We start from the raw sequence: 23,809 nt of genomic DNA, 5'->3' as shown, positions 1-23,809 counted from the left end.
GAGAAGTGGAGCTACCCTCCCTTATCAGATGAGTGTGTGTGATCATTCAAGGAATTGAGAATCGTTTTTTTTTTTTTTTCTTTCTCGTGAAGAGTGCGTTACTGGAAATAGGAGAAAGTATATCGTATTATAATAAGACGTACAATGGGATGAATCACCCACAATGAATTCGGAAACTCTAGTGAAGATTTATAATAGATAAAATTATTTTCCATCACTAGTGTGTGTGTGTGTGTGTGTGATTTATATTAAATTTGAAAAGTCCTCACAGGAGTTATACTTACACATTTTCCGGTAACCAGTGAATTAAAACTTCGACTCTTCCATAACTCTTCATCCTTTTGGCTATCACCTATAAAATATTAACTTTTAGTTTATAACAGTATTTCAGTTTCTTGCATTCGTAATATAATTAAATCATAAGGATCTACTCGCGGTAGAAGCTTAGGAAATGATTCCGTAACGAGAGAGTGACCTTGGAATGTTCAGATTCTGTAATACTTTTTTAAGTTCTGAAAATTGTAAAATTTCCTTTCACTGCTTATTAATACGGGTCTTGAAATATTCGATTAAAAGTGGATAAGATGAAGTAATATTTTATAATCAAATTTTTGTTTCTTTTAAAGAAATATTTTATTTATTTAAATATTTTATTTATTAAAATATTCCTATCAATGTTTCAGATCATATGATGAAGATTTCATCATATGATTTGAAACATTGATAGGAATATTTCCACATGAAGTCATTTGAATAACTGGATATATATAAAATTACAAACTACAAATGTTGACGAGAGATGCGGGGGGGGGGGGGTTGGAAAGTTCTGATAAACACCTAGAACAAAATAATATTAAAGCAACTGATATAACCACAAGAAAGAACATACTAGTAGCAGAGTTATGAAGGGAATTTATGTTCCTATATTCTTGTATGTTTGTTCTTGTAGTTATGTCAGTTGTGTTTCAATATCATTTTCTTATGTGTTTCTTAGAACTTTCCAGACCTCCTCTCGTAATTAAATGATCTTTGAAAATGATTGTACTAAAATTTGTATACTAATGAAATTATATGTCAACCGGAATTTAGTCATGAATCTTCATGCGGTATTTATTCGTGATCATTGAACGATTATAGTAAAAAATACCATTCATGTACATTCCTTATAATCTGATACTTTATCTTAGAGCCAAAAAATATGGTTTGTTACAGCTTTACATACGAGAGGCCGCTGAGCTTGTAGCTTTTTCTCTTGATCCTTGTGTGAACAGCGGTTACAGAGAAATGTAATCTGTTGATATTCTTTTTGAAGAATCGGAGGTTTCAGTTCTTTGGGGAATGCTTCGTGGAGAAAGCTATTCCACAAAACCGAGGAAGATGGAATGAAAGAAAATGAGTCAGTATGCCCAGCTTTAATGCCCAGCTGTAAAAGGATGTTGTAGAGCTATTGTTAAACGTTAAACGTATACAATCGCTATAGCGATTGTATACGTTTAACAGAAATGGAGGCATGATTGGATGCATTTCTGCCGAGCAGAGCCTGGAGATAGAAATACTCGTATCTGTAGAAGAGACTGTGTGGAAACTTGACCATCTATGAGAGAATGGCTGAAGAGAATCTTTGGGAGATGAGTGATTAATTAACCGAACTGACTTCTTGTAGACTGCATCAAGAATTTTTAGGGAGGCTTTTGGTACCCAACCAGAAATCTGAGAATAGTATTTCAAGGATGGTTGATTTTGGATTCGTACAACGTTATTAGCTGAAGAGATGAAAGTAACATATTGAGCAAAAAAAGGATGCAAAGTTTTTTGAAGCCCAGAATGTCGGACTAGTATTTACCTACTGGCCAGAAAAGTCCAGGGGTAAGTTTTAGCCCGAGAAGAGAAATCTGGTATTAACTATTAAGCGGATACTATATGCCAATGATTTCAAAGATGGAAGATATTGCATGGATATTATATTTTCTTTACGACAAACATCCCAACAAAATGGTTGCTAAGAATAAAGAGATTCATTTTACAATTTACTTAAGGCCTATGATACTGTCCCAAGGAAGACACTATGGCAAGTATTGAAGAGAACAGAAATAGATGAAGGAACAGTAGAAATAGTGTAGAGGATGTACCAGGAATCTGAGTCTTCCATGGGACAGTGATAGTGCAACAAATCTTGAGTTAGAGATGGGAACTATAAATTCACTGGAAGCCTTCAGATATCTTGGCTCCCAATATAGTGTTTCGAACAGGGCAGGCACGAGCGGGACGTCATAAGGACTCGAGGATTAAGTAAGAAGATGCTTTATCATGTGATTATAAAGAATATAATGGCCTATGGATGTGAGTATTGGACACTCACTAACAGCCAGGGGAGACAAGTAGAAGTTGTAGAGATGGATTGCTTTAGACGAATTATGAGAACCACCAGTATGGATCGTCTGAGAAATTCATATATTCGAACTTAGATGAAAGTTGAACAGCATGTTACGGAGAGGACAGAGGTACGTGCTTTGAAGTGGCATGGACACGTCCAGAGAATGACAAAAGAACGCGGCCTTTGAGAATTATGAACTGGTCAACTCCTAGAAGGAGAAAATGAGGACGGGCAGTTACCGACAAGTGGAGAAGCCTGAAAAAAGAAGACTATATAGGTACTAAAATTCCATGTTGTCTCTAGACCAAACGTGGAACTTTTTTTTCGGAACTGTGCTCGAGACAGCATAGCTTTCGATTTATGTAGCCCTTGATCTGCTCATAGTACTAATTTACGATAGGTAGGAGGTATATATATGTATATATATATGTGTGTATATATATATATATATATATATATATATATGAATACATCCTACTAGCATGATGAAATTGAATGAAATTAAGTATTTAGCATCAATACTAAACGTAACAAAGTGGCAAGGTTTTTTTCTGCCAGAAACTCGAGATTTTCATCGTCAACCGGCCTAAGAATATGCAATTAACAGACATAATACATTATCCCCATAACTTCAGTTGCTTCAGACGTAATTCCAGTCAAACCAAATTATTGACAAAATCAGTAAAAGTAAATTTATGTCAGAATACAGTATAAATGGTTCAATGCTTTTGATAGTGGTGTTACTATACAAAAATGCGATTAGGAAACGTACTTTTTTAATTGGATTCAATCGTTTCTTTATACCCTGTTACGGACAAGTCCAGCGGGTTCCATGCGATATTTAAAAAAAAAAAAAAAACGTGTCCAGGAATTCGTTTCGCAACTCTGTGAAAATGTACATGAATGTGTTCGAATCTGTTTGGGCATATCTGTAAAATGAACAATGGGAATTTTTGAACCTTTTCAATAAATGTTGGTAATTACCAGAAAGTATACTTATTTTTATTGACCATATGCACTGCTTATTGCCATTATAATTCTACTAAGCGTAATCCATCGAAAATTATTTCAATTTTATCATCTGAATACGTTTTATTTACTGACAGTAAACAACGATATACTTGCCCTTATTTAACGTGGCGTTTCAGTTTATACTAACTGGTAATTATTGCGATTTGTAGCAAGGCTAAACTCACTACGGTTTAACATTTTCTGCTGCTACTAAGAAACTGCATTGCTATTTTTCGCTAGCAACATCCTGCAAATACTGTTGCATTGCAAAATTGCACCAATATAGAGCAGTAAGCATGCTAGCAGGTACGCCGCTTTGGTATAATCATGAACTAATTAAATATTAGGACCATATTGAATAGATGCATAACTTGGTCATGTTATGCATCTATTCAATATGGTGTGTAATTAATTTAACTTATATAGGCATTGAGGGTCTCACGCAAACTGATCATTGAAATTTGGAATCCACTGTGAGATTTTAACGTTCTGTGCAATGCGCGATCTTTAACAGCTTTTTTTGCACATTTATAACGAGTATCATCCTTTCCTGATATGTATCCTCAAGGACCATACATGATACTGTGACAGCACTACATAATAAAGTTTACGTTATTGCTAGGTTCCTGTCAACTAATTTCTTTCGTTTTAATTTGTTATATCTCAGATCTCCTATATTGTCAAATAGTTTTTCTCTTCTCAGCTATTAATAATTACATCAATTTTCCTACCATTCTTGCAACAAATACCACCTGTTTTGCTAATCTTTTCCCCCTCCCATTCTGTTTGGGGCAACATCTTAGGTTACCTACCTCACACATTTTTCAATACTAATATCAGGTTTATTTTTAATATGATTCCATAATTGGCTCCTTTAATTTTTCTCAAAACTATTATATTTGTGGTCTCTAACCTTAAATGAACTGTTTATTTCTAATTCAACCATAGTATGAGTTTAAACCGTTCACTCTTGTATACTGCTATTTTGACTAATTTCTCCCTTAATTCTATGCACAATTATTCAACTGACAGCCCACCCATGCCACTTTATGCTTATTCTGTTATTGATTTCCATATGCAATGTGCTATTTTCATTAAACATTGTACCTAAACATCTAAAATGTTTTACTTGTTCTATAGGCTCTCCATTAAGATCTATATCCCTATTTTCATACAAATTCGTTACATCCTAAAGGGAAATAGTAGATAAAAGAACGGTACCACAAGGTTCTGTTCTTCATCTACAATCTTTGTTCTGTATATCACTCTTCCAGATGGCTCTAGATCTTATTCACAGTTTTGCTGATAACAGTACATTAATACTCCTTTTTGTTATTTGACAAACCTTGCTTTACACAAATGAACTAAACATCGACAATTCTATTTCTGTATTAAAAACCTTCTATGCTGAGTTCCAGACTCTTCCATTGGGATTTCTGATAAATTTGTTGACTTCAATACTAGCAAAACTCATTCCTGTCGTATCTCTTACAAAACAAGAATTAAGGTCATTTTTTGGGGGGGATATCCAGATATGTAGAGAAGATTTCTCTCTTAGGATAGTTTTTAACCTCCAGTATTTCTTGGCATAAACAAATTACAAGTACTACCTCTTGAGCAAGATCAGAGTGAACATAGTTTTTCCGTTTCTCTCTGACCGCTGAACAAATAGTCACCCTATGGATGGATAGTATTTAGCCGTACGGCTGTTTGGGGGTAGCTATATATGTCATGCCTCCATCTAGGGATATGATTATGAGCAAGGCGGTTTCCCGTTGCCTTCCTTGCCGTACTATATCCTATGACTGTAGTCTGTGTGTTCACGGGGTCGGTTTGCCTGCTTGTGGGATGAAAACCCCCAGATAAACTGATGGAAAAAACCATGCTGCCCAAGACCGGCTAACTGGGCTATGGCTGAGAAAAATCCTTAAGCTCCTCACGTCGTCGACGGGAATCGAACCTAGGACATTTCTTCCCCAGGCGTATGGTTGCGAAGCACATAGCCACTACGCTAACCGGCCAGTCACCCTATACAAACTACAAATTCTTTGAATACTGTTCTTACATTTATGGTGGTTTTTCCCAAAAGATTACCTAAAAGTTTTAAATTTGTGCAAAACTGGAAAACCAACAATGTCACATTTAAAAGATATCACAATGTGAGCCTCACAGTGCATAGTCTGGTATCCCAGACAATCGCCTGATCAGATAATTCTGGTTAAACAGCATTGTTATGCTATTAATGCTCCGGGTTGGATAGGTTAGCTATGTGTATCGTAGTACAATGTACACTAAACACATATATACATAAGCCGGCCAAACCTTTATACAAATATGCATAAACATCACTTACGCAGCTTATATGCAAAATACTTGGTCACGTGCGTCACCACTTGTTCTATGCAACTGTTGATCAGTAATCGCCAATAGTATTGATCACAAAGGGTAAAACAAAGGATCTTTCGTAGTTCGATAAAGAGCTTATTGTGGATGCCACAATAAGCTCTTTATCGAATTGATCCCAATTTTGTACAGCTTGCCATAAAAAATATTCCTATACGATTTTGGTAACAAAATTTAAAAAAAAAAAAAAATCCTTAATTTTAAATAAAATTAGAAATAAGCAGAAAAAAAAATAATACTTCATCATGTATGCGTAATCGATATATCACCTATTCATTGTACTACAATCACATAAAAAAACCTCCCCAATAATAACGCTATCCAACCAAAATTGTATGTGATTAGGCGATCGTCTTGGATACAAAATTATGGAGCATAAGATATTTTAAAATGTGACGTCTTTTTTTCTTGATAGACGTCACACTTTAAAACTTGTAAATTTGATAGGAGAGTAAAGGAATCTTGAATAACAGGTAGAGCGCCAGTGATGCCGCTCGTTAGGAATGCTTTTTGGTCGAGAATCGGAACTATGCCCAAATCAACATATTGCATGCAGGAGGAGAAGGGAGAGAGAACAGAGGGGGACTTATGTTAATTACTGGTATTTTATTACTTACTCGACTGCAAAAGGTAATTGATCCAGGAACGCAACCTATATCCATATGGGTTAGTGAGGTCATGGCTACTAAGCTGTATTTAATACTCTCCATGATTCTTCCGTCAAAAAAGTCAGACGATTTCACTGTACAGAAAAAAAAAATGATATGGGTTTAGTTTTTAAAATACAATTAAGATTACGCATTAAGGTTACTGCGACAAATGGTTTGGAGGGTAATAAAACCTATTTTAAGTAAAATACTTGTATCGTAGGATTGTCAGAGTTAGCAAAGTTAGTAATCTTAAATCTGTCAGTGATTTTTTTTTTTGTTTGGCACAAATTATGCTGATTATTTCGATTAACAAGTCAGCAGGTAATGCTCTTAAGTCTCTTGTAAATAAAAATTCCAGTCTATGTAGAATTTTACTATTGGAGATAAAATGTGTAGAAAAAGTGTTTTCTCCTATGCAGAGAACTGCTTTCAGTTGGCCTTATTATCAAAATTTTACTCAATTATTTTATTTAATTAAGTATTTGATTAAATGAAGTACTGCTGTAGTGAAATATATTTAATTGTTCTTTCTCTCAACAAAGAATTCATTTTCTGAGGTTATCTCCAACAGTAAAAATTCTACTTAACTGGACACACTAATAAAATATTTTCGATATTATTGATGCCTAAGATTTGCTTTCATCTTTAAGTCAGTGTATCATTTGGAGTTATTTTATCATAGAAAATATTTTGTTCATTCATTATTTATCTCTTCAATCGATTGTTCGTGTTAAGATACGTACATACCTGCACCAAACATCATAATGTAATACGAATGCTCGTGTGTTTGTGTATGTTGCTGTTGTTGCAACATGCAAGTGCATTATTATTATGTTCGGTTCCACGTGATTATTTGGACTGTATTGTAATTAAACATTAAAGTATCTTGGGGTACCAAGTTACAGCATGCTAGGACGTGTTCCCATACATATTTCTCTCGGATTCTCACGAGGGAACTTTCATTTTTGTCATGTAGAAACATGATCTCCAGTTTTCCTCAGTTACAGAGTCAAGTAGCATTTCACGCAAAATTTTAGTTACTAATACTAAGTATCCAATCAAAATAATAATATTAATAAATATGAATTTTTGTTGCTAGTGTGCTTTGAAGCTGCATTAAGCCAGCCTCATGGGCAGCATGGAGTGGGGGGGGGGGGGGAAGAAATGGTTCCTCTGGATGAAATCGAATGCTAAGCGGCTGTCGCGTGTTCATTTGTAGGGTATAATGTTACAAAATTACATTAGTTTTTACTTTACTTTACCGAGAGGTATGACTTAAAATTACAAAAAAAAAGAAAAAAAAAGATGGTCAGATGAATGTAGTACGATAAAAGGACACATAATATTAACGGGAAATAGTCCTGTTTTGGTATGTTTCTCAAAACGAGAATCTTTTGCTTTTTTGCCTGGCCGTCCGTCCGTGTACGTATACCTCAAGCTGGACCGATTTTTATGAAATTCAGTATCTGGAATCCTTATAAAAACTGTCGAGCCATAAATATAAGTTATCTTTCCCTTAAGTGTTAAGCCATGTCACGGTCAAGTAACAACTTCACATAATCCTAATTAATGCAATAATAGAGAGGTAAATCCTATATACATCTGCAATGTCTGTCAACTGTGTGCACTTTGACTGTTTGGTGAAATGTAAAACCGAATTTCTGGGGATGGGGGGGGCGGAATAATGATAAATAACATAGCTCACACCACATATGAGACGTGATGGTATACGAGACCGGTTAACCAGTTACACACTACATCATTCATCATCGGCTGAAAGCCCCTATATATATAAAACAGTTCCGCTTTGAGTGGATGGTGTTGAATAAATTACATGCCGTTTTACCAAAAGTGAACTACACATAGTTCACTTTTGGTTTCCATTATTTTCTGATGAAAACTAAATTTGAAGTGATAGTAATAATTCTGCACTGGCTGGATTGTTATGAAATTTGTTATTTAGGATTTGTCTTAAACGTGTCGAGTATTTCAATTTCGGATTCAACGATACTATTAAATCTGTCTCCTCCCTTTGTTCTTACATACAGTGTGGGTAATGGCTTGCTAGGCACGCTCTCCACAACTAGAGAGCCAGCTCCTCCTCCTCTATGCACGTCATGCACGCTTTACTACTATTCGAGTGAAGAGTAGTAAAGCGCACGTTGTAGGCCGATCGCAAGATGGTACCTGGTACAGAACCTGTTGGTGACACTTCAGTAGGCTTCTTGATCAGCTGGCGAATAATTTCTGCTACTGTGCCAGGTTTGTTCCAGAGAAAGTCGGAGTATAGCAGCTTACAGGAGGTACTGTCGAGGCCATACTTGGATTGAAATCTGGGCATTCTCGGTGTGGGAATGACCAGAATTCCCGATATTCTTGTACCTTGATAGATAGTATAAAAAATTATGTCACTGCGATTAAAAAATAAAAACATCCCACAAAATCAACAGGAACTTTCAAAAAATATCAAAAAAAAAATGAGAAAAATTCCGCATAGACTTGACAAATATCCGATGGCTTTATACCAACATCAGCGATGTGCTAACATCCAAACGCCTGATCTGTTAATTATCACCGAACTCAACTGGCATCCTTTACGACTTGAGCCGGCCTAAATTTTGCACATTACGTCATGCACGATACTTCCATAATTCATTTTGTTGCCTTCATTTGCGCCTTTAACGCTCTCATGTTTTCATAATTCTGATGACACTGAACTTTTTTTTTATTATTATTATCTGTCTCTGAAAGTGAATCATATACAGTCTAAATGGAATTTCCGTGGTTTGTTGTATCTATGTTTTGATAATTACTGGTGAAAACCAGGTAAAAAGTACAAAGCACTTGAATATATTAATTACTACTTTCGTACAATATGACTGCGTACTTCTGCAGACTTGGATAGAACACAAATAAAAAGCAGTATTTTACAAAGAGATTTTGTAAAGCATTGCAACTGTGATTTTTTAATTCACTCAACGTGAGAGAATGTTGAACGTAGGAACGAGATATTAGACACGTAATTCATTGATATGGCATAGTTTGTCTCATGGCCTAATTCATTAATCTGTAGATCCTTTATGTATGCTGCCCAGAATAAATTTAATATTACTCTTTGGTTTTTATTATATTAGGACGTACATCTTATCATCTCGCATACTTCCTCAAATTTAATTACATCATTATTGAATCCTATCGATGGCATTTTAGTGAATTACCGATTAACTTGATGGCTTTCGTTGGTGGTGGGGAAAGCTAGTCCAGATTTATCTCCCCTTTATTCTTCGCATGCTTGATATTGAACTGACATCCATTTTCCCATGCACAATTCCAGTCTACTCAAATTATTCTGCAAGTACTGCATATCAGCAGCATTCCTGAATATCCTACCTAACTTTGCATCATTAGCAAATAGCTGTATGTCGCCTGTCAAATTCTTCCCCAATATCATTGATGTACAGATTGAATAACAGTGGACCAAGAACTGATCGTTGTGGTACACCACTAGTTTTTTTTTTATTGTTATTTTTTTTTTATTAATCTTTGTACTGAAATGGGCAGTACTACCCTTACATCACGTCCAGACATTTCGTCCGAACTTGATATAGGCCTAATCCTTTACAAGTGTTTTACCCTATGCCTGTTCTAGTTATCATTGTAGTCATTCTCTGATGCAACGGCATGCCACCAGTATGCCCTGTAGGGCCCTCAAGGAAAGAACTTTTATATCCTTCTGCGTAAGCCCAAGCTGTTTTAAGTCATTATAACTATCTGCAGCCTCCATACGCCACGTAAAGAGATGGTGGCGCTGGTAAACCTCGGAGTTTACCAGCGGCACCATCTCTTACTAACTAGATCTCAGTTATTTTTTATAATAATTTACTTTATTATTATGGCTATAGGCTAGTGGGCGCCCTGTTCCCACCACCTGGGCATCAACTACCCAAACGTCACCATCTCTTTTAATCACTAAGTCTGGCTTACGCAAACCCGCGGAGGTCCCATAATGTGGTTCCACCACAGTCTCCCAACCTTTTTTCTTAAAGCGGTTGTTCAGATTGGGGACCACGGCATCATGCCTCCTCACGCGGATCTCATGGGTGCGGAAGCAACACTGTGCTATATGAGACAATGTCTCACTGTAGTGGCAGCCAGCTCTACAGTTGGAGTCGTCACTACCCAATCTAGCTGTGCTGGCTCGAGTAGGCAGAGCATTAATCCTCGTCCTGATAAGGTCAATATACTCGAACCCAGGGAGGAGTCTGGTGTCATCCCTTACCCAATCATGCTGGGGAGGCACCAGATATGACTCTTTTAAAGGAGCACCATCTACAGAACAGTGCAACAGAGATGTCCATCTCTTGTGTTCTGCGGGTGTTGACTCGATTAAAGTACCTTGATAATGGGACCAGCCTTTAGCCCGCCTAAAGTCTTCTTGTATTAATGGGCTATAGAAAATCTTCTTATATTAATGGGCTATAGAAAGATCACCACCATAGGAGACAGATGGGGGAAGAAGATAGTTCTAACTGCGCGATTCTTGACAGCCGCAGGCGTGGGATCAGTCATTTAAGTGATGGAACCCCCAAGCCCACCATCCTTCACCCTCGCATGGAAATATGCAGTAGGAGTGTTACGCGGCAGTCAGAGCCATGATCTCACGGCTGAACGGATAGCCCTGTCCATTCGGGACAGTACCGAGATTATGTCCTACCAAGCACAGCAACTTCACAGAGAGAGGCTTGCCCAACTCCTTGCAGCCTTCAAACAAAAGGTGAGAAGTCGGATCCTACACGAGCATCACCACCACAGGCAAAACAACACCTTAGATCTTTTCCACCAAGATTGGAATCTACGGAATCAATTCCTGGCTGAGCAGGGCGACTGCATCATAGTCCAATTTCCAGCACAGAAGTGACATCATCCCCTGACAGAAAGGGGGAAGTAGGATTGTTGTGCTTAACAGTGTGAAAATTAATCAGCTGGCACTCTCATGTAAATAGATAATATTGTGCTATAGTAGCTCTTATGTTCTTCCACATGCATGTCAGATTTTATGTTATTATACAGTATCATGTCACAATAACTATTAATAGCTTTAATCTAAAAAAAAAAATGTAATTAACCTTATAACTGATATTTCTATGTAACATACCCCCAACAAGAGTATGAGCATGTAACCTCTCTGCCTGACTGCAGAAAATTAAAAACCGGTTAATCCTGTACATAAGATTGTTATGTTTACAATAAAATAAAATAAAAACTTGTGGTAAAAGCGAGGTAAGAGATAGTAGGAAAGGAGAAACAGTCTTTGCTGGGGCTTGAGAGGAACTTCCCTCAAAGAAGCGATCCCAGCTTCTAGGATAGAAGGGACAGAAGACCTTCCCTTTGGGGTGAACATGATACCGAGGTATCTCCACTCTTCCAGAATGGTCAAAGCATGCAACGGCCTTCCGTGCAGGGAAAACTCTATAGTCTCGACCTTAAGCTTCTTGTCACGACCAGAGGGGACAAGAGCTAAAGAGCAGGACTTCTCTACATTAATAGAAAGGCCTCGAATAGAGAAGTCAACGGCCCGGTCAAGGAGTTCCTGCAAGCCTATCTTAGTAGAGGCTACGAGAATAAGATCGTCTGCAAAGGAAGAAGCGCCTAGAGAGTAGCCTATATGGCTAGAAAGAGAATGAAGAAACTCATCTATGACGCAGTTAAAGAAAAGGGGAGATCGCCCTGACGAACACCCCGCACTGCGGAAATAGAAGTTGCACGGGACCCTGTAGTGATAGTGATGGAGCTATCCAAGTATAGCTCCATAACATAGGAAAGAAAAGGTTCTGGACATCCAGGAATAGACAGCGCTCGAAGGAGAGCAGGAAGGGAGACGCTATCAAAGGCCTTTGGAGGTCCAGCGACGCCATATATAGAGACTTAAGGTGGCGTCGGGAATCAGAGAGAAGAGAAGAAAGAAGATATATATTCTCGGCACAGCCGTCCGAAGGGACAAAAGCTCTCTGTCTATAATCGTGCTGTATATGTTGCTGAAGTCGTTTAATTAATATTTTATGATAGAGTAAGTAACACAGGGGAGATGGTAATAGGTCTAAAGTCTGATGCACAGCTTGAAGTTTCTTTCTTCGGAATGAAGACAGTTCTTGAAGCACATAAGTATGGTGGTATTACTTTACTGGAAAGGAGAATGTCCACTAAGTCTTGAAGAATCTTCAACGGCACCTTCCGAAGCCTAGACGCATGAAAGCCACCAGGTCCGGAAGCAGAGAAATTGGATGGATGAGCTGCTTTAATCTCCTGGATGGAGACAGGCTGGTATATTTGAAGGGTAGGAATGGACCTCAATATCGTAGGTTGGTCATCATAATCAGGGAAGTGTGGAGGTAGAACAGAAATCTTGCAGACTCACATCCCCCATATACCACTTTTTGATATCTGTCAGTCAATCATCGTCTTAACCATTCTAATATTGTATAACCCAAACCCATATTCTCCAATGTAAGCAACAGTCTACCATGCTGTATTCTGTCAAAAGCATTACCAAAATCTAAAAGTATCATGGTGTATCCATTTTCGTTGTCTAGTTCAATGGTAAAATTATTATAGAATGTTACCATTCTATAAACATGACCTTCCCTTAGTAAACCCCTGCTGTTAATTGCAAAGTAGAGATTCACTGTCAACCTATTTCTGAATGCCAGCCCTTACCAATTTTTCCAGTAATGATGGGGAAAACCTTCACCATCATTACTGGGATATTGATTGGTCGACAGTTGAATACACCAGTCTTTGCAGCACCCTTGTGCAATGGGATTACCATACATTCTTTCCATTCCTGTGGAATCTTCCCTGTTCTAAGGATGAGTCTCAATAGATCACAGTATGGTGGTTGTTCTTCTAAGCACGACACTCAGACCAGTACCTGGGTCGTCTGCGGACGATTTGGTGCCCACACGTCACACATCAAGGCAGCCGTTGAGCATAGTCTCAACGGCTGCCTTGATGCTTCCGTTCTAGTGACCTCATCGCCAGAGCGATCGTACCGTAACAGTACGAAAGCAACTCCGGCTAGCGCTGCCTTTCAAAATGGGCACGAACAGTATCGTTGCAGTGGCTAAACGGGATTCTGATTTATAGGCGTTCAGTCATAATCCCACGGATGGTAGTTTCGCACCACTGATCGCTCGACCAAGCACATGCAGTGCCATACCCGCTTCAGACCCCAGCCGGAACGGCCCAGTGCTCGGTCCTCAGTCCTTGTCCCGAGGTTACGGATCTGTCTTGCCGACTTCCCTTACCTACATTATTCTATCAACTAGAGGCTGTTTACCTTGGAGATCTGTTGCGGATATGGGTACGGTCCGGCATGAAAATCACACTCTCTCTCCCTCGAATTTTCAATGGCCGACAGGAGCACTCTGGACACCGCAGTAAGCGCGGTGCTTTATTTACCTTACTTACTCTTTTAGCGCCCGGCTGATATCCCATCAGTTTGTGCAATAGCTCTAATACCTCTTCATACATCTGAGTTTCTTCAGAAGAGATAGCAGTGAACTCAATGTTGCATACACCAGGGTGATAGCTGTTGGCAAAATGGCCACTCATTAGTTGAACAACCTCTTCTGCATCTGTCGCCCACATACTATCTGCATTCAGAAAAGTTATTCTTTCGTATTCATTCGTTCTTTTACTTGCAGCATATCGATAGAATTCTTGAGTTGTCTTTGGCTTGCAGAGACAGTTTCTTTTCATACTCAGACTTAGCTTTCCGTACAGTAGTTGTGACTCTTCTGGCTTGCTGCTTATAATTTTCATAACAGACATCATCCTTATGCAGACGGTATTCCTTCTACATCATCCGTTTCTTACGAATCTCTTACTTAATAAGATTACACATCCATTTGACTCCTACTCTATTTATTCTTCGAACTCTCTGGACATATTCTGATATTGCATCATTTAAGTATTTTTGAAATGCTTCCTATACACTGTGGATATCCTCCTTCCCATCTAGCAATTCCGCTGAACTCAGTATATACCTCAGTTGGTCATAATTTCCTGCTTTGTAGTTTGGAGTTTAACATTTTCTGAATGGAACATTCATAAACTTAGTCACTTGGCAAGTGAGCACCTCTTGATCACTGTCACCAACTGGAGGCAGAATAGTTACGTCTTTAACTGAAATACCCTGTGACACTATAATCAAATATAACACTCTTTGGCCTTGAGTTCCTTCTGTCGCGTGGTGCTTGAGGAAGTTGTCTCGCAACATCTCAATAAAGTCAGTTGCATTCTTCTCATGAGATTTTACTGCTAACGAATCAATATTTGGATACTTATAATAATATAATAGATAATGTAGTAATAGCTCTTGCTACGAAATTTTTGATGCCTTTCTTTCTCTTGTGTGCTAGGTGTTGGTGGGAACTAGCATGTAGATATCTTATAGTATTGAACTTCTTTCTATAAACTTCAAAAATAACATTGCTATGAACTTTAACTGAGATGAGAACATCTAGGAAGGAAATACGTCTGGCTTTTTCTACTTCTGACATGGATTGGATTTTGTGGTTGAAACTGTTAAGGAAGTCGGTGAAGTTATGGCTGCATTTGAGAAATGCACCGAAATATTCTCTGTTTGATTGTAATGGAATTTGGTATTTAGGATATATATCTTAAAATTTGGAGTGATTGCAATGTTGGTTTCAGTCGGAAACCAACCTTTAAATAGCAAAATTATGTCTACTGTACAATTATTATGTTAATGAAACAGTGCTGAACAAAAATGTGCCATTACGAAATACACCATTTTATGGTTTCTACAAATATATTCTAATTTGTGATTGCTTTAATTTAATACCTATGCTACTTTTTTTTATTATATTTTTTTTTTTTACAAAAGTGTAATAAATAACCCCTACTTGAACCATTCTCTGTAAATAGAACTGAGTCGATGTGATACCTAACGGCGGTCGTTGGTCTACATATTTTATTGTTGATCCATATATCGTACCGCATATATTTGGGAGGAAAAAAATTGACAGCCAATGAACTAAGGACTGGAGTTTTACTAGACCTCAAATCAAATAATAGGACTGTCTCTGAATAGAACTGATTTATTATACTTGTGTAACAAATACACAGAGGAGGGTATGTAAATAAAACAAAAATAGATTTTATTTCTTTCACAATTTTACTTGCTGCTAAAGTAAAAACGATAAAAGGGTATTACTTGGCATTAAACATTACAGCAGAAGTCACTTACTTTCCTGTACTCCTCCATACGCGCCATCACCTCCCCCTTTCGCGTCGCACATGAAATTTTCGTAGCATGCGACGGAAGATTGAAAACGTAGCAAAACGTTTGGCATTATTTTTATTCGAATACATGATTGGTTATTCAGTATATAAAATTTTGCACGAAGCTTTTACTTCGCGCACTATATGAATAAGCAAATGAGATAAGGTTTCAACATGACATTGAAGTTTCTCTTATCAGTTATCTTTCTCCAGGTAAACGCGTACATTTCTCCATTGTATTTTTCTCTTTATATTTTATATTACGACGTTATTTTTAAACGTTTAATTAATAGTGAGGTAATGAAAAATGCTGTGGGATACCAAAATCCCTGGCGCTATAAAGAAAAAAAAATGTGACATAAACTGCTACATAGATCTTTATATAAACATGAGCGTTTATACAAAGAAAGTACTGAACCCTTACGTCACAGACCCAATCTGAACCGTAATGACTGTTCATTGTCCCAAACGTCTGGGAAATTATTATCCTCAATTGTATAAAATAAATTTATCAGGTATATTTTAATTTATTTTTAAATTACAGCTGATTTTTTTTAATTCCTCAAATCGCTACTGTACGCGTAGAGGGATTCCAATATAAGCATGCGTACTAACTGTTCCTTTGAATGTAATTCCTAGTATTCTTTGTAATAACTGTACTGATGATGTCTTAAGACGAAATCTCATTATTACTAGTAGTGCCCAATTTAGAAACTAAAATAAATAAATAAATAAACTAAATAAAAAATTAAAATTAAATAATTTAATACATTCTTGTTTTAATTTGTAAAGCACTTTGCACCAAAAAGCATTTTAATTACCTGCTGCACACTTAGCTTTATTCTTTGGACTCTTTCGCTTAGAGAATTTCATGAATGCATCTTCCTTTCTATAAGAAATTTTACTCGTACCAACTGGCTCATTAGTAAAATGTGAGTTAATATGTCGATTACAACCAGTTTTAGACGCAAACCTTTGACAGCAACCTTCAATTATACACCTGAAAGGTCTGTGCCCGCTATGTAATAGAATATGTCTTTCTAGCCAACTCATAGAACATGATGGGCTGTTAAATACCTGCAAATAATAAAAACACAAGTTATCGCATAAAAGAACAATGTGGGCGGGGGGGGATAAGAAAAATGCTCTTCACATTTAATTTTTATGATTTATTCTGCTATACACAACTACTATTGCATTCAAACAATCTTTTTAACCAGCCATCTGCTTGACAGAATGTATGAAGACTGTCTGTCGTCTGCTAAGTTTTAAATTTCAAAAATAAGTTGCTTGGAGAGGGTGTAGAGTGTGATGGGACAGTTTAGAGGATATTAGCCAACCACTCATTTTGAAGCATAAAATATGCCCGGTTCGATTGCCTTATTACTACATTCATGTAATGCTTTTTGAATCTCATAACAAATTTGAAGCATTTTGTGTTAAAGTGAATTGTAACGTCTTTATATTTTAAATGCTGTTTGTGTAAAGGATGAGAGTTTATGCTTTAAATTCTCACCCGTACGACGCTTTTAGATCTCAGTTGAAAGAGTCTTTCTGGAGGAAACGAGTTGACACTTTTGTCTCTAGACTAGACCTGGCTAGAAAGAGAACTCTTAATGGTGAGTTAGCTGGTCTGAAATACGGCAGCGTATTTCCTCTGGACATTCTGGTTTCTCTCCCACGGCAAAACAAACAAACAAACCAGCATGAAACACTCCTCCTCATTGCCTTAGTTGCTTTGGTGCAATAAACATTGATTTTTCTAACAGAAGTGTGGAAGCTTTCTAGATACCAAAAAGAAGTGGAAGAAATCGAAATATCCAGCGTCCTTTTTTTTTTTTTTTGCCTGCATTAAAGTTCGCAATAGTTGAAAATAAAGTGAGTTTCTCCTCAACCCAGTGGTTGGTGGAGTAGCAATGCTACTTTACTAGGGAATTATTATAGAACAAGGTATTTCCCATTGCCTTCCTTTCTCAGTAGTGTACTATGTCTGCGGATGTGTGTAAGAGGCCGTTTTGCCTGTTTGCGGGATGAAAAACCCGAGTTTCCTGGAGGGGAAACCTTTTGCAACTCGTATAACTCACCTTTGATTGAAAAGTCCTGGTAAACTTTCTCTCGTCATAGACAAGATTCGAACCCAGATATTTCCAACGAGAGAGCGCCAAAGCAACTGAGCTACGGAGGCTCTGCAAACAAAGCATCGAATTAAAATACCTTTTGAAAAAAAGCCAAAGGTAGGCAGTTTCTGCTTTCCGTTCTCCTGCTGAACAGCTGCAGCTTCTGTAACACCTTCATAGCACAACCGGAAGAAGAAGAATAGTACTTTTCTTTTGGTTAAAAAGACCTAAGTTCCTTGCAGTAACATTTCCGAAATCTTTTGATGAATGTGAGCTAGCTAATCTTATGAATTGATAGCGTTTTTTCTCTCGGAAACTAAAGTTTCTCCGTTTTCCAGAAAACACAGGCAATTATCAAACGCCTCCTTGCTTTAGTTTCTTTGTCATGATCCTAAACAGCAATGGCGCATTTTTTTTCCAATCATCTCTCTATCTTCTTTTATTTTCTTACAATTATTCTCAGTCACATGGAGTCATAAAGCTTCTCATGCTATTACTGTTACTGCAATAATCATTACAGCCAAAATTCGACTTGCTATAACTTTGGATTTTAAGTTGAATATTACCTACCATTTGTATTCTGTAGAGGTACTCAACATGAGGAATCATGCCAAATTTTAAACTTTATGGAAACAATGATCTAATTACTGAAAGAAGTAGAGCACTTTGAAATTAGAGAAAAAAAATCTTTTTTAAAAGCTATACTTTATATTTTAAAAGCTTCGTCTTTTTCTTTCATGGTTGTTTATCTTGGATCTCATTAAACCGATTTCGACTGGTTATTCTTCCATTGTTTTACCTAATTCATCTAAAAAAGAGTGATATTTTAATTTTTAAAAAATCTCATACGTAGAGAAGAGAAACCAAATAAGAGTAAAGCTAACCGTAATTTGGAAGTGGCTTCTCTTGGCTGAAATTTCACAAAATGGTTACCACTAAACCTTGTTACGTTTGAAGTCATTAAGCTCTGCTTCTTGTACCATTTTAGATCAAACCGAATAATCTTCTTAATCACATTCCCTTTATAAGCGCATCTTCCTAGAATGTCATTTACACTATTTGCCTACTTTCTGTTTGCATGTTTTGTCATGGTAGGCTTCAGTTAGTGTTCACTACTTTTAGCAGTCTAGTGTACAATGATTTGCTAACTTCCTTTCTTCTACAAGTCTCTTCTTTTAATTAAACCTACAGACTTGTGAGCTTTATTAGTTGTCATACCAATATGATTCCCGAACTTAAATTCCGTAACAATTTAAATATCCAAATCCTTATATCCATTAATTCTTTCTAAATCCTGGTTAAAGAATTATTCATTTTGTGTAGTATTTAATACTTCCTTTGTACTAAACCTCAACACAGTGACATTCATCTACATTAAACGTCTTTAAAATTTAATGCATGAATAGTTCGTAATATTTTCATTTAAATTACTTATAAAAATATTAAACACAGGCTCTTAATACCTGACGCTGAATCAACTTACTCCTAATTACTTGGTCACTCTAATCGCTACTTTCTCTACGCTGTCTTTTACCCCAATCTTCTGTTCATCTTTATCCATGTACACGTTTTAACCAGCTATCAATAGTTTTGTTAATCCAAATAACTTATATCATAATCATTACCACGATCTCTTTCCCTCGTGATCTCTTCATAAAAAAGTAAGCAGGTTCAATATTTAGGATATTCTGAAATATTCATGAAGCTCCTAATATAAGATAAATAGCAAATATCAAGGTTTTTATGGTAATTGAGCTTTCCCTGTATTTCAACCTTAATTTTTAAGCTAAAAATTAAGTTTTATTAATTTCAAAATTTATTATATTATATTAGAGAGTCAGGAAGTTTTGACTCCCACCCACGAAAGTAGCGTAGTTTTTTTTGTTTTTTTTTAAACCTACACTACATCAAGAGTGGACTAAGGATTTTTTCTATTTTTATTGCATTTTATTTATTTTGTATATATTCCGGAAACGCTGCTCTAGAGACGACATATGGAACTTTTTCAGACCATTCCAGTAAGTGGTGTGATGGTCCTACACCCGGTGATGAAATTCATCTTCCACCTTAAAGATAATCGCAAATCTCTATATCCACGGCGGGATTCGAACCTGCAACCTTTTGGTTGGAAAGAGGATATGCTAACTGCTCGGCAAACAATTAGAAATTAAAATTTTAAAAAAGTAACGAACAAAGAACCTGTAAGTTATTTTTAATTCTTAATATTTATAATCCATATTTTTTAAATTAATTATCTTCGTTCTTGGTTTTATTCATGTGTTATTTCTGTGATCACTTATTTGTTCTTCACAGTCAACATTCTTTCCCCCCAAATCTCTTACTGTTTCGGCTAAGTTATGTTTTGTACTAAATAATATGTCATCCCCACCTTCAAAAAACACATAACTTCAAATTCTCTTTCTATTATAATAAATTTTTAAATTAATAAAGCTTAACTTTTAGTCTATAGGTCGGAATACACCAGAATCTCTATTACCATAAAAGCTATACTATTTAGTTGACTGTTTTGTAAGCAGGTTTGTAAAATCGTAAACGAGAATGGGCTTTACATGCCAAACAAATGATCCATGTCAAGAATATCTTAGATACTATTTCTAATTATTTTCCACATCACCTTCTCTATAAATTAGTTTTCCCAACCCTATGAAGAACTTAAAATGTCCAGTTTAATCAAGTGCAAAAATTACAATTAGCAGATGATGTATAATATTTCAAATGAAAAAATGGCTGCATTCCCAAGAAGACTACATATAGTGAATTTGTTTGGTAAAAGACAATGGAAAATCAAGATAAATATGTATCATTAGTCCAGATACTAGCATAGTATGAACATCATAAGTGTATTTCAAATTTTGTTGAATTTAGTTGGATAAGGTCTATAAAGATATCTGACGAGGAAGTGGCATACCCTTTAATTTAGTTTGATTAGGCTAATTTTTTCAGAAAATCTTAAGTAACGTAACAAAACAAACTGGTCTATCTTCCTTATTAATTGGATTTACGGCTTAAAAATCGACCTGTAGAGCCTATTTATGTACTACCTACCTACTGCGAAGAGAAATGACTAATCAATAATACTTAACCTGGCATTGAACTTACAGTCAGTCGAATTTAGGCCTTAATGATTCCTAAGAGTCACTGTGACTTTTGCTAATGTCCCATTCAACATTTACAAGCAGACATACACACAATTCATTACTGCTATCCCAACCTTTGAAGATTTCTCCAGTCAGCATATTGTAATCACTTTTATTGATTGATGGAAATGCTGTTAGTTCTTGCATATAATACAGTATCATAATATTATATATCACAAAGATGTGAAGTCGATTTTTACTAATCAAGTCTAATCAATTTTACTAATCAATTATTATATATGCATTTTCATTAAGTTTTGCGTTATTCGGTTAATTGGGGATTTTTCAACTAGTGGCTATATTCTGGAGACCTCTGTATTTCGATCCCTAGACACTAGTCACTGCGTGCAAAATAAAGGTCTGCCCATTCCTCATGAAAATCTTTATTTTTTTCTGTGCATCCTGTCCTCAAAAGGTTGTAAATCTATAGTACATTAGTATTACTACCATGAGTTGAATTAAATGTTATATAAATCTTGAAAATCCTGTTCTAGAAGCCAAAATGAACTTTTTAAAGCCATTTCAGCATCCAATAAGTGGGATGATGGTAGTTTCACATCATGTGATGACATTTGTCTACCACCTAAAGAGACTCACAAATAACAATGCCGACGGTTGAATTCAAACCCACATCTTGTTGGTCTCGCTGCTGGTATGCTATCCATACGGCCAACCAGGCCGTCAAATATAGGGTTTTAAAGTTATTTCCGTCTCCATTTCATTGATGTTAGTAACAGTAAATCAAATATGTGTACTTAATATAGTTTTGTCGTGGCATAGCTTCAGTGTGGCATTAGTTAGAATTTAGTTTAGGTTCACTTTTTTCTATATACTAAAAAAATTGATATTAAAAAAGTGATACTAAAAAAAAAATTATAAATTGCAAGTGAGCGAGGGCAAGTTTCATATTATTGCATTATTATCATCAAAAATAATGATAATAATGCAAACATTTTAGGTATGGGTTGCACTTGCACTACTACAGAAACTAAGACGCAAGTTTTATCATTGCAACTTTAATGCCAGACTGGTTTAATCTAGAATCAAGTGAAAAACAGTGCTTTTAAGATTAATATCTACATCAGGTGTAACAGTTTGGTAAGAATAACTATTTTACTTTTCAAAATCTTGATAATTATAATATATTCACCAAATCAAGATAAGATTTTTATCATACGCAATATACAAGAGCTAACATAAATTTATCTATCCATATGCGAATCAAATATGGCTTACCTTACATCCTTTCCAAAGACAAACAAATTGATCTTTTCCTAACTGTGTTTCAACATGGGTTTTGTAAATATGATCTATTAATTCATTTTCACTTTGGTATTGGCAGTTAGTCCATCTACATGAACTCTCTTCTTCTGGCATATTACATGTCATCTGAGAAATCGGGCTGTTAATTTCACTTTGCCAGCTTTTTCCAAAAGTATTGGATGAATCGTTACAAGCTGAAGAATATGTTATAAATGCATCCCCATCATGCATTTTTATAAGTTTTGACTTCTCATTTAACTCTGCCTTTTTATACTGTGATGTTTTATGTAAATACTTATTGTGTAGAAGGATTTTGTGCTTTGTGTTCATATTTATACATTCTTCGTGAGAAATAGTTTCGGATAATCTTTTCGACAATGTGTAGTTAGCTGGTGATGACGACGTGTCATCAGAATTTATACTGACATTCCTAGAAATTTCTGTCATTGAACTTTTATAGAATTTCGAAAGTGTTAATTTTGACTTTGGCAGTTCTTTTGCTTGGACGAATGTATCACTTAACGAATAACTTTGTAAATCTTCATTTTCATATCTACTATTACTACTGATTATTTGATTCCAGTCGTTTTTACCACAGTCTTCTGTGCCCATGATGGTCATGCTGTAATAAATAAATAAATATATAAATTAAAACGATCGAACTAATTAGAAAATTTCAAATTATTTTCAGTCTGTTTAAATATAACCCCTAACACGAAGAAACATGGTACAGTTTATGAAGTGAAAGATTTTCAATTATAGTAATGCAAAAGGAAATATTAATTAGCAATGATTCAATTATGGAATACTATGGAAAAGAATGAAGATCCATTGAATATCGTTTTTTTTTAATCTCCAGGGATAACTATTATTATTTTAGTATAGAAGAAAATATCCTTGTAGGCAGCAAAATTAGAAAAGAGAGTTTCATTGTCCATATCACACTTGTATTTTACCTTCAACTATGGTTGGTTGGTTAAGTAGTTGTTAACACTGGACAAAATAGAATATTTTTATTTAATAAGAAATATTTATCTAAACTAAATCTTTTTACATTTAAGAAAGCACAGATACAACACCACTAATCACTTTTTGGAACTTACTCAAGCGGATATAGCATTTAAAAAAATGGGATAGATCTTGGGGGAGTAGATTTTTTGCTTGGCGAGTAGGGTTTGGATAATTTGTCGACCACTGAATATTATTCATTCAGATTTGAAAGTAGTTTGATATTCAGTGGCATCACCCGCATGTAATTTCTTTTATTGCTTTGAGCTGTGCAAGTAGTTAGAGGTTATAACCTGAATAGTTCTTCTAAATCAGTTATCATCAGGATGATAATTGATTTAGAATTCTTCGACATACCTGTAAAAGGTAGCTTATTAGCTCGATTCTTATACTTTCGTTCACTTATTTGAATCAACAGTTTGCGTACTGGTCTGTTTCTTCCTCTTTTCATGTTATTGGTTAATGTTCTATTTGTTAACTTATATTTATTAAAGCTTTTTGTTTTATCTATCTATACCC

The 23,809-nt window shown here is 35.9% G+C and overlaps 1 protein-coding gene across 1 annotated transcript; it reads right to left on the bottom strand.

The window, feature by feature from the left end:
- Positions 1-284: 284 nt before the first annotated feature.
- On the bottom strand, positions 285-22,904 carry LOC150092237 (zinc finger protein AEBP2-like; the record flags this gene model as incomplete). The annotated part of the gene is made up of 4 exons (XM_090415190.1): positions 285-352; positions 6,406-6,530; positions 16,566-16,821; positions 22,256-22,904. Coding segments are annotated over 4 exons (1,098 nt in total), but the record flags the coding sequence as incomplete, so codon positions are not given.
- Between the last annotated feature and the right edge of the window lie 905 nt (positions 22,905-23,809).

Source organism: Typopeltis vanoorti, unplaced genomic scaffold (genome assembly GCF_054136105.1).
Source record: "Typopeltis vanoorti isolate ZY-2024b unplaced genomic scaffold, IOZ_Tvanoo_1.0 HiC_scaffold_1102, whole genome shotgun sequence".
Lineage (NCBI taxonomy): Eukaryota > Metazoa > Arthropoda > Arachnida > Uropygi > Thelyphonidae > Typopeltis > Typopeltis vanoorti.
This window is presented reverse-complemented; position numbering and strand designations above follow the sequence as displayed.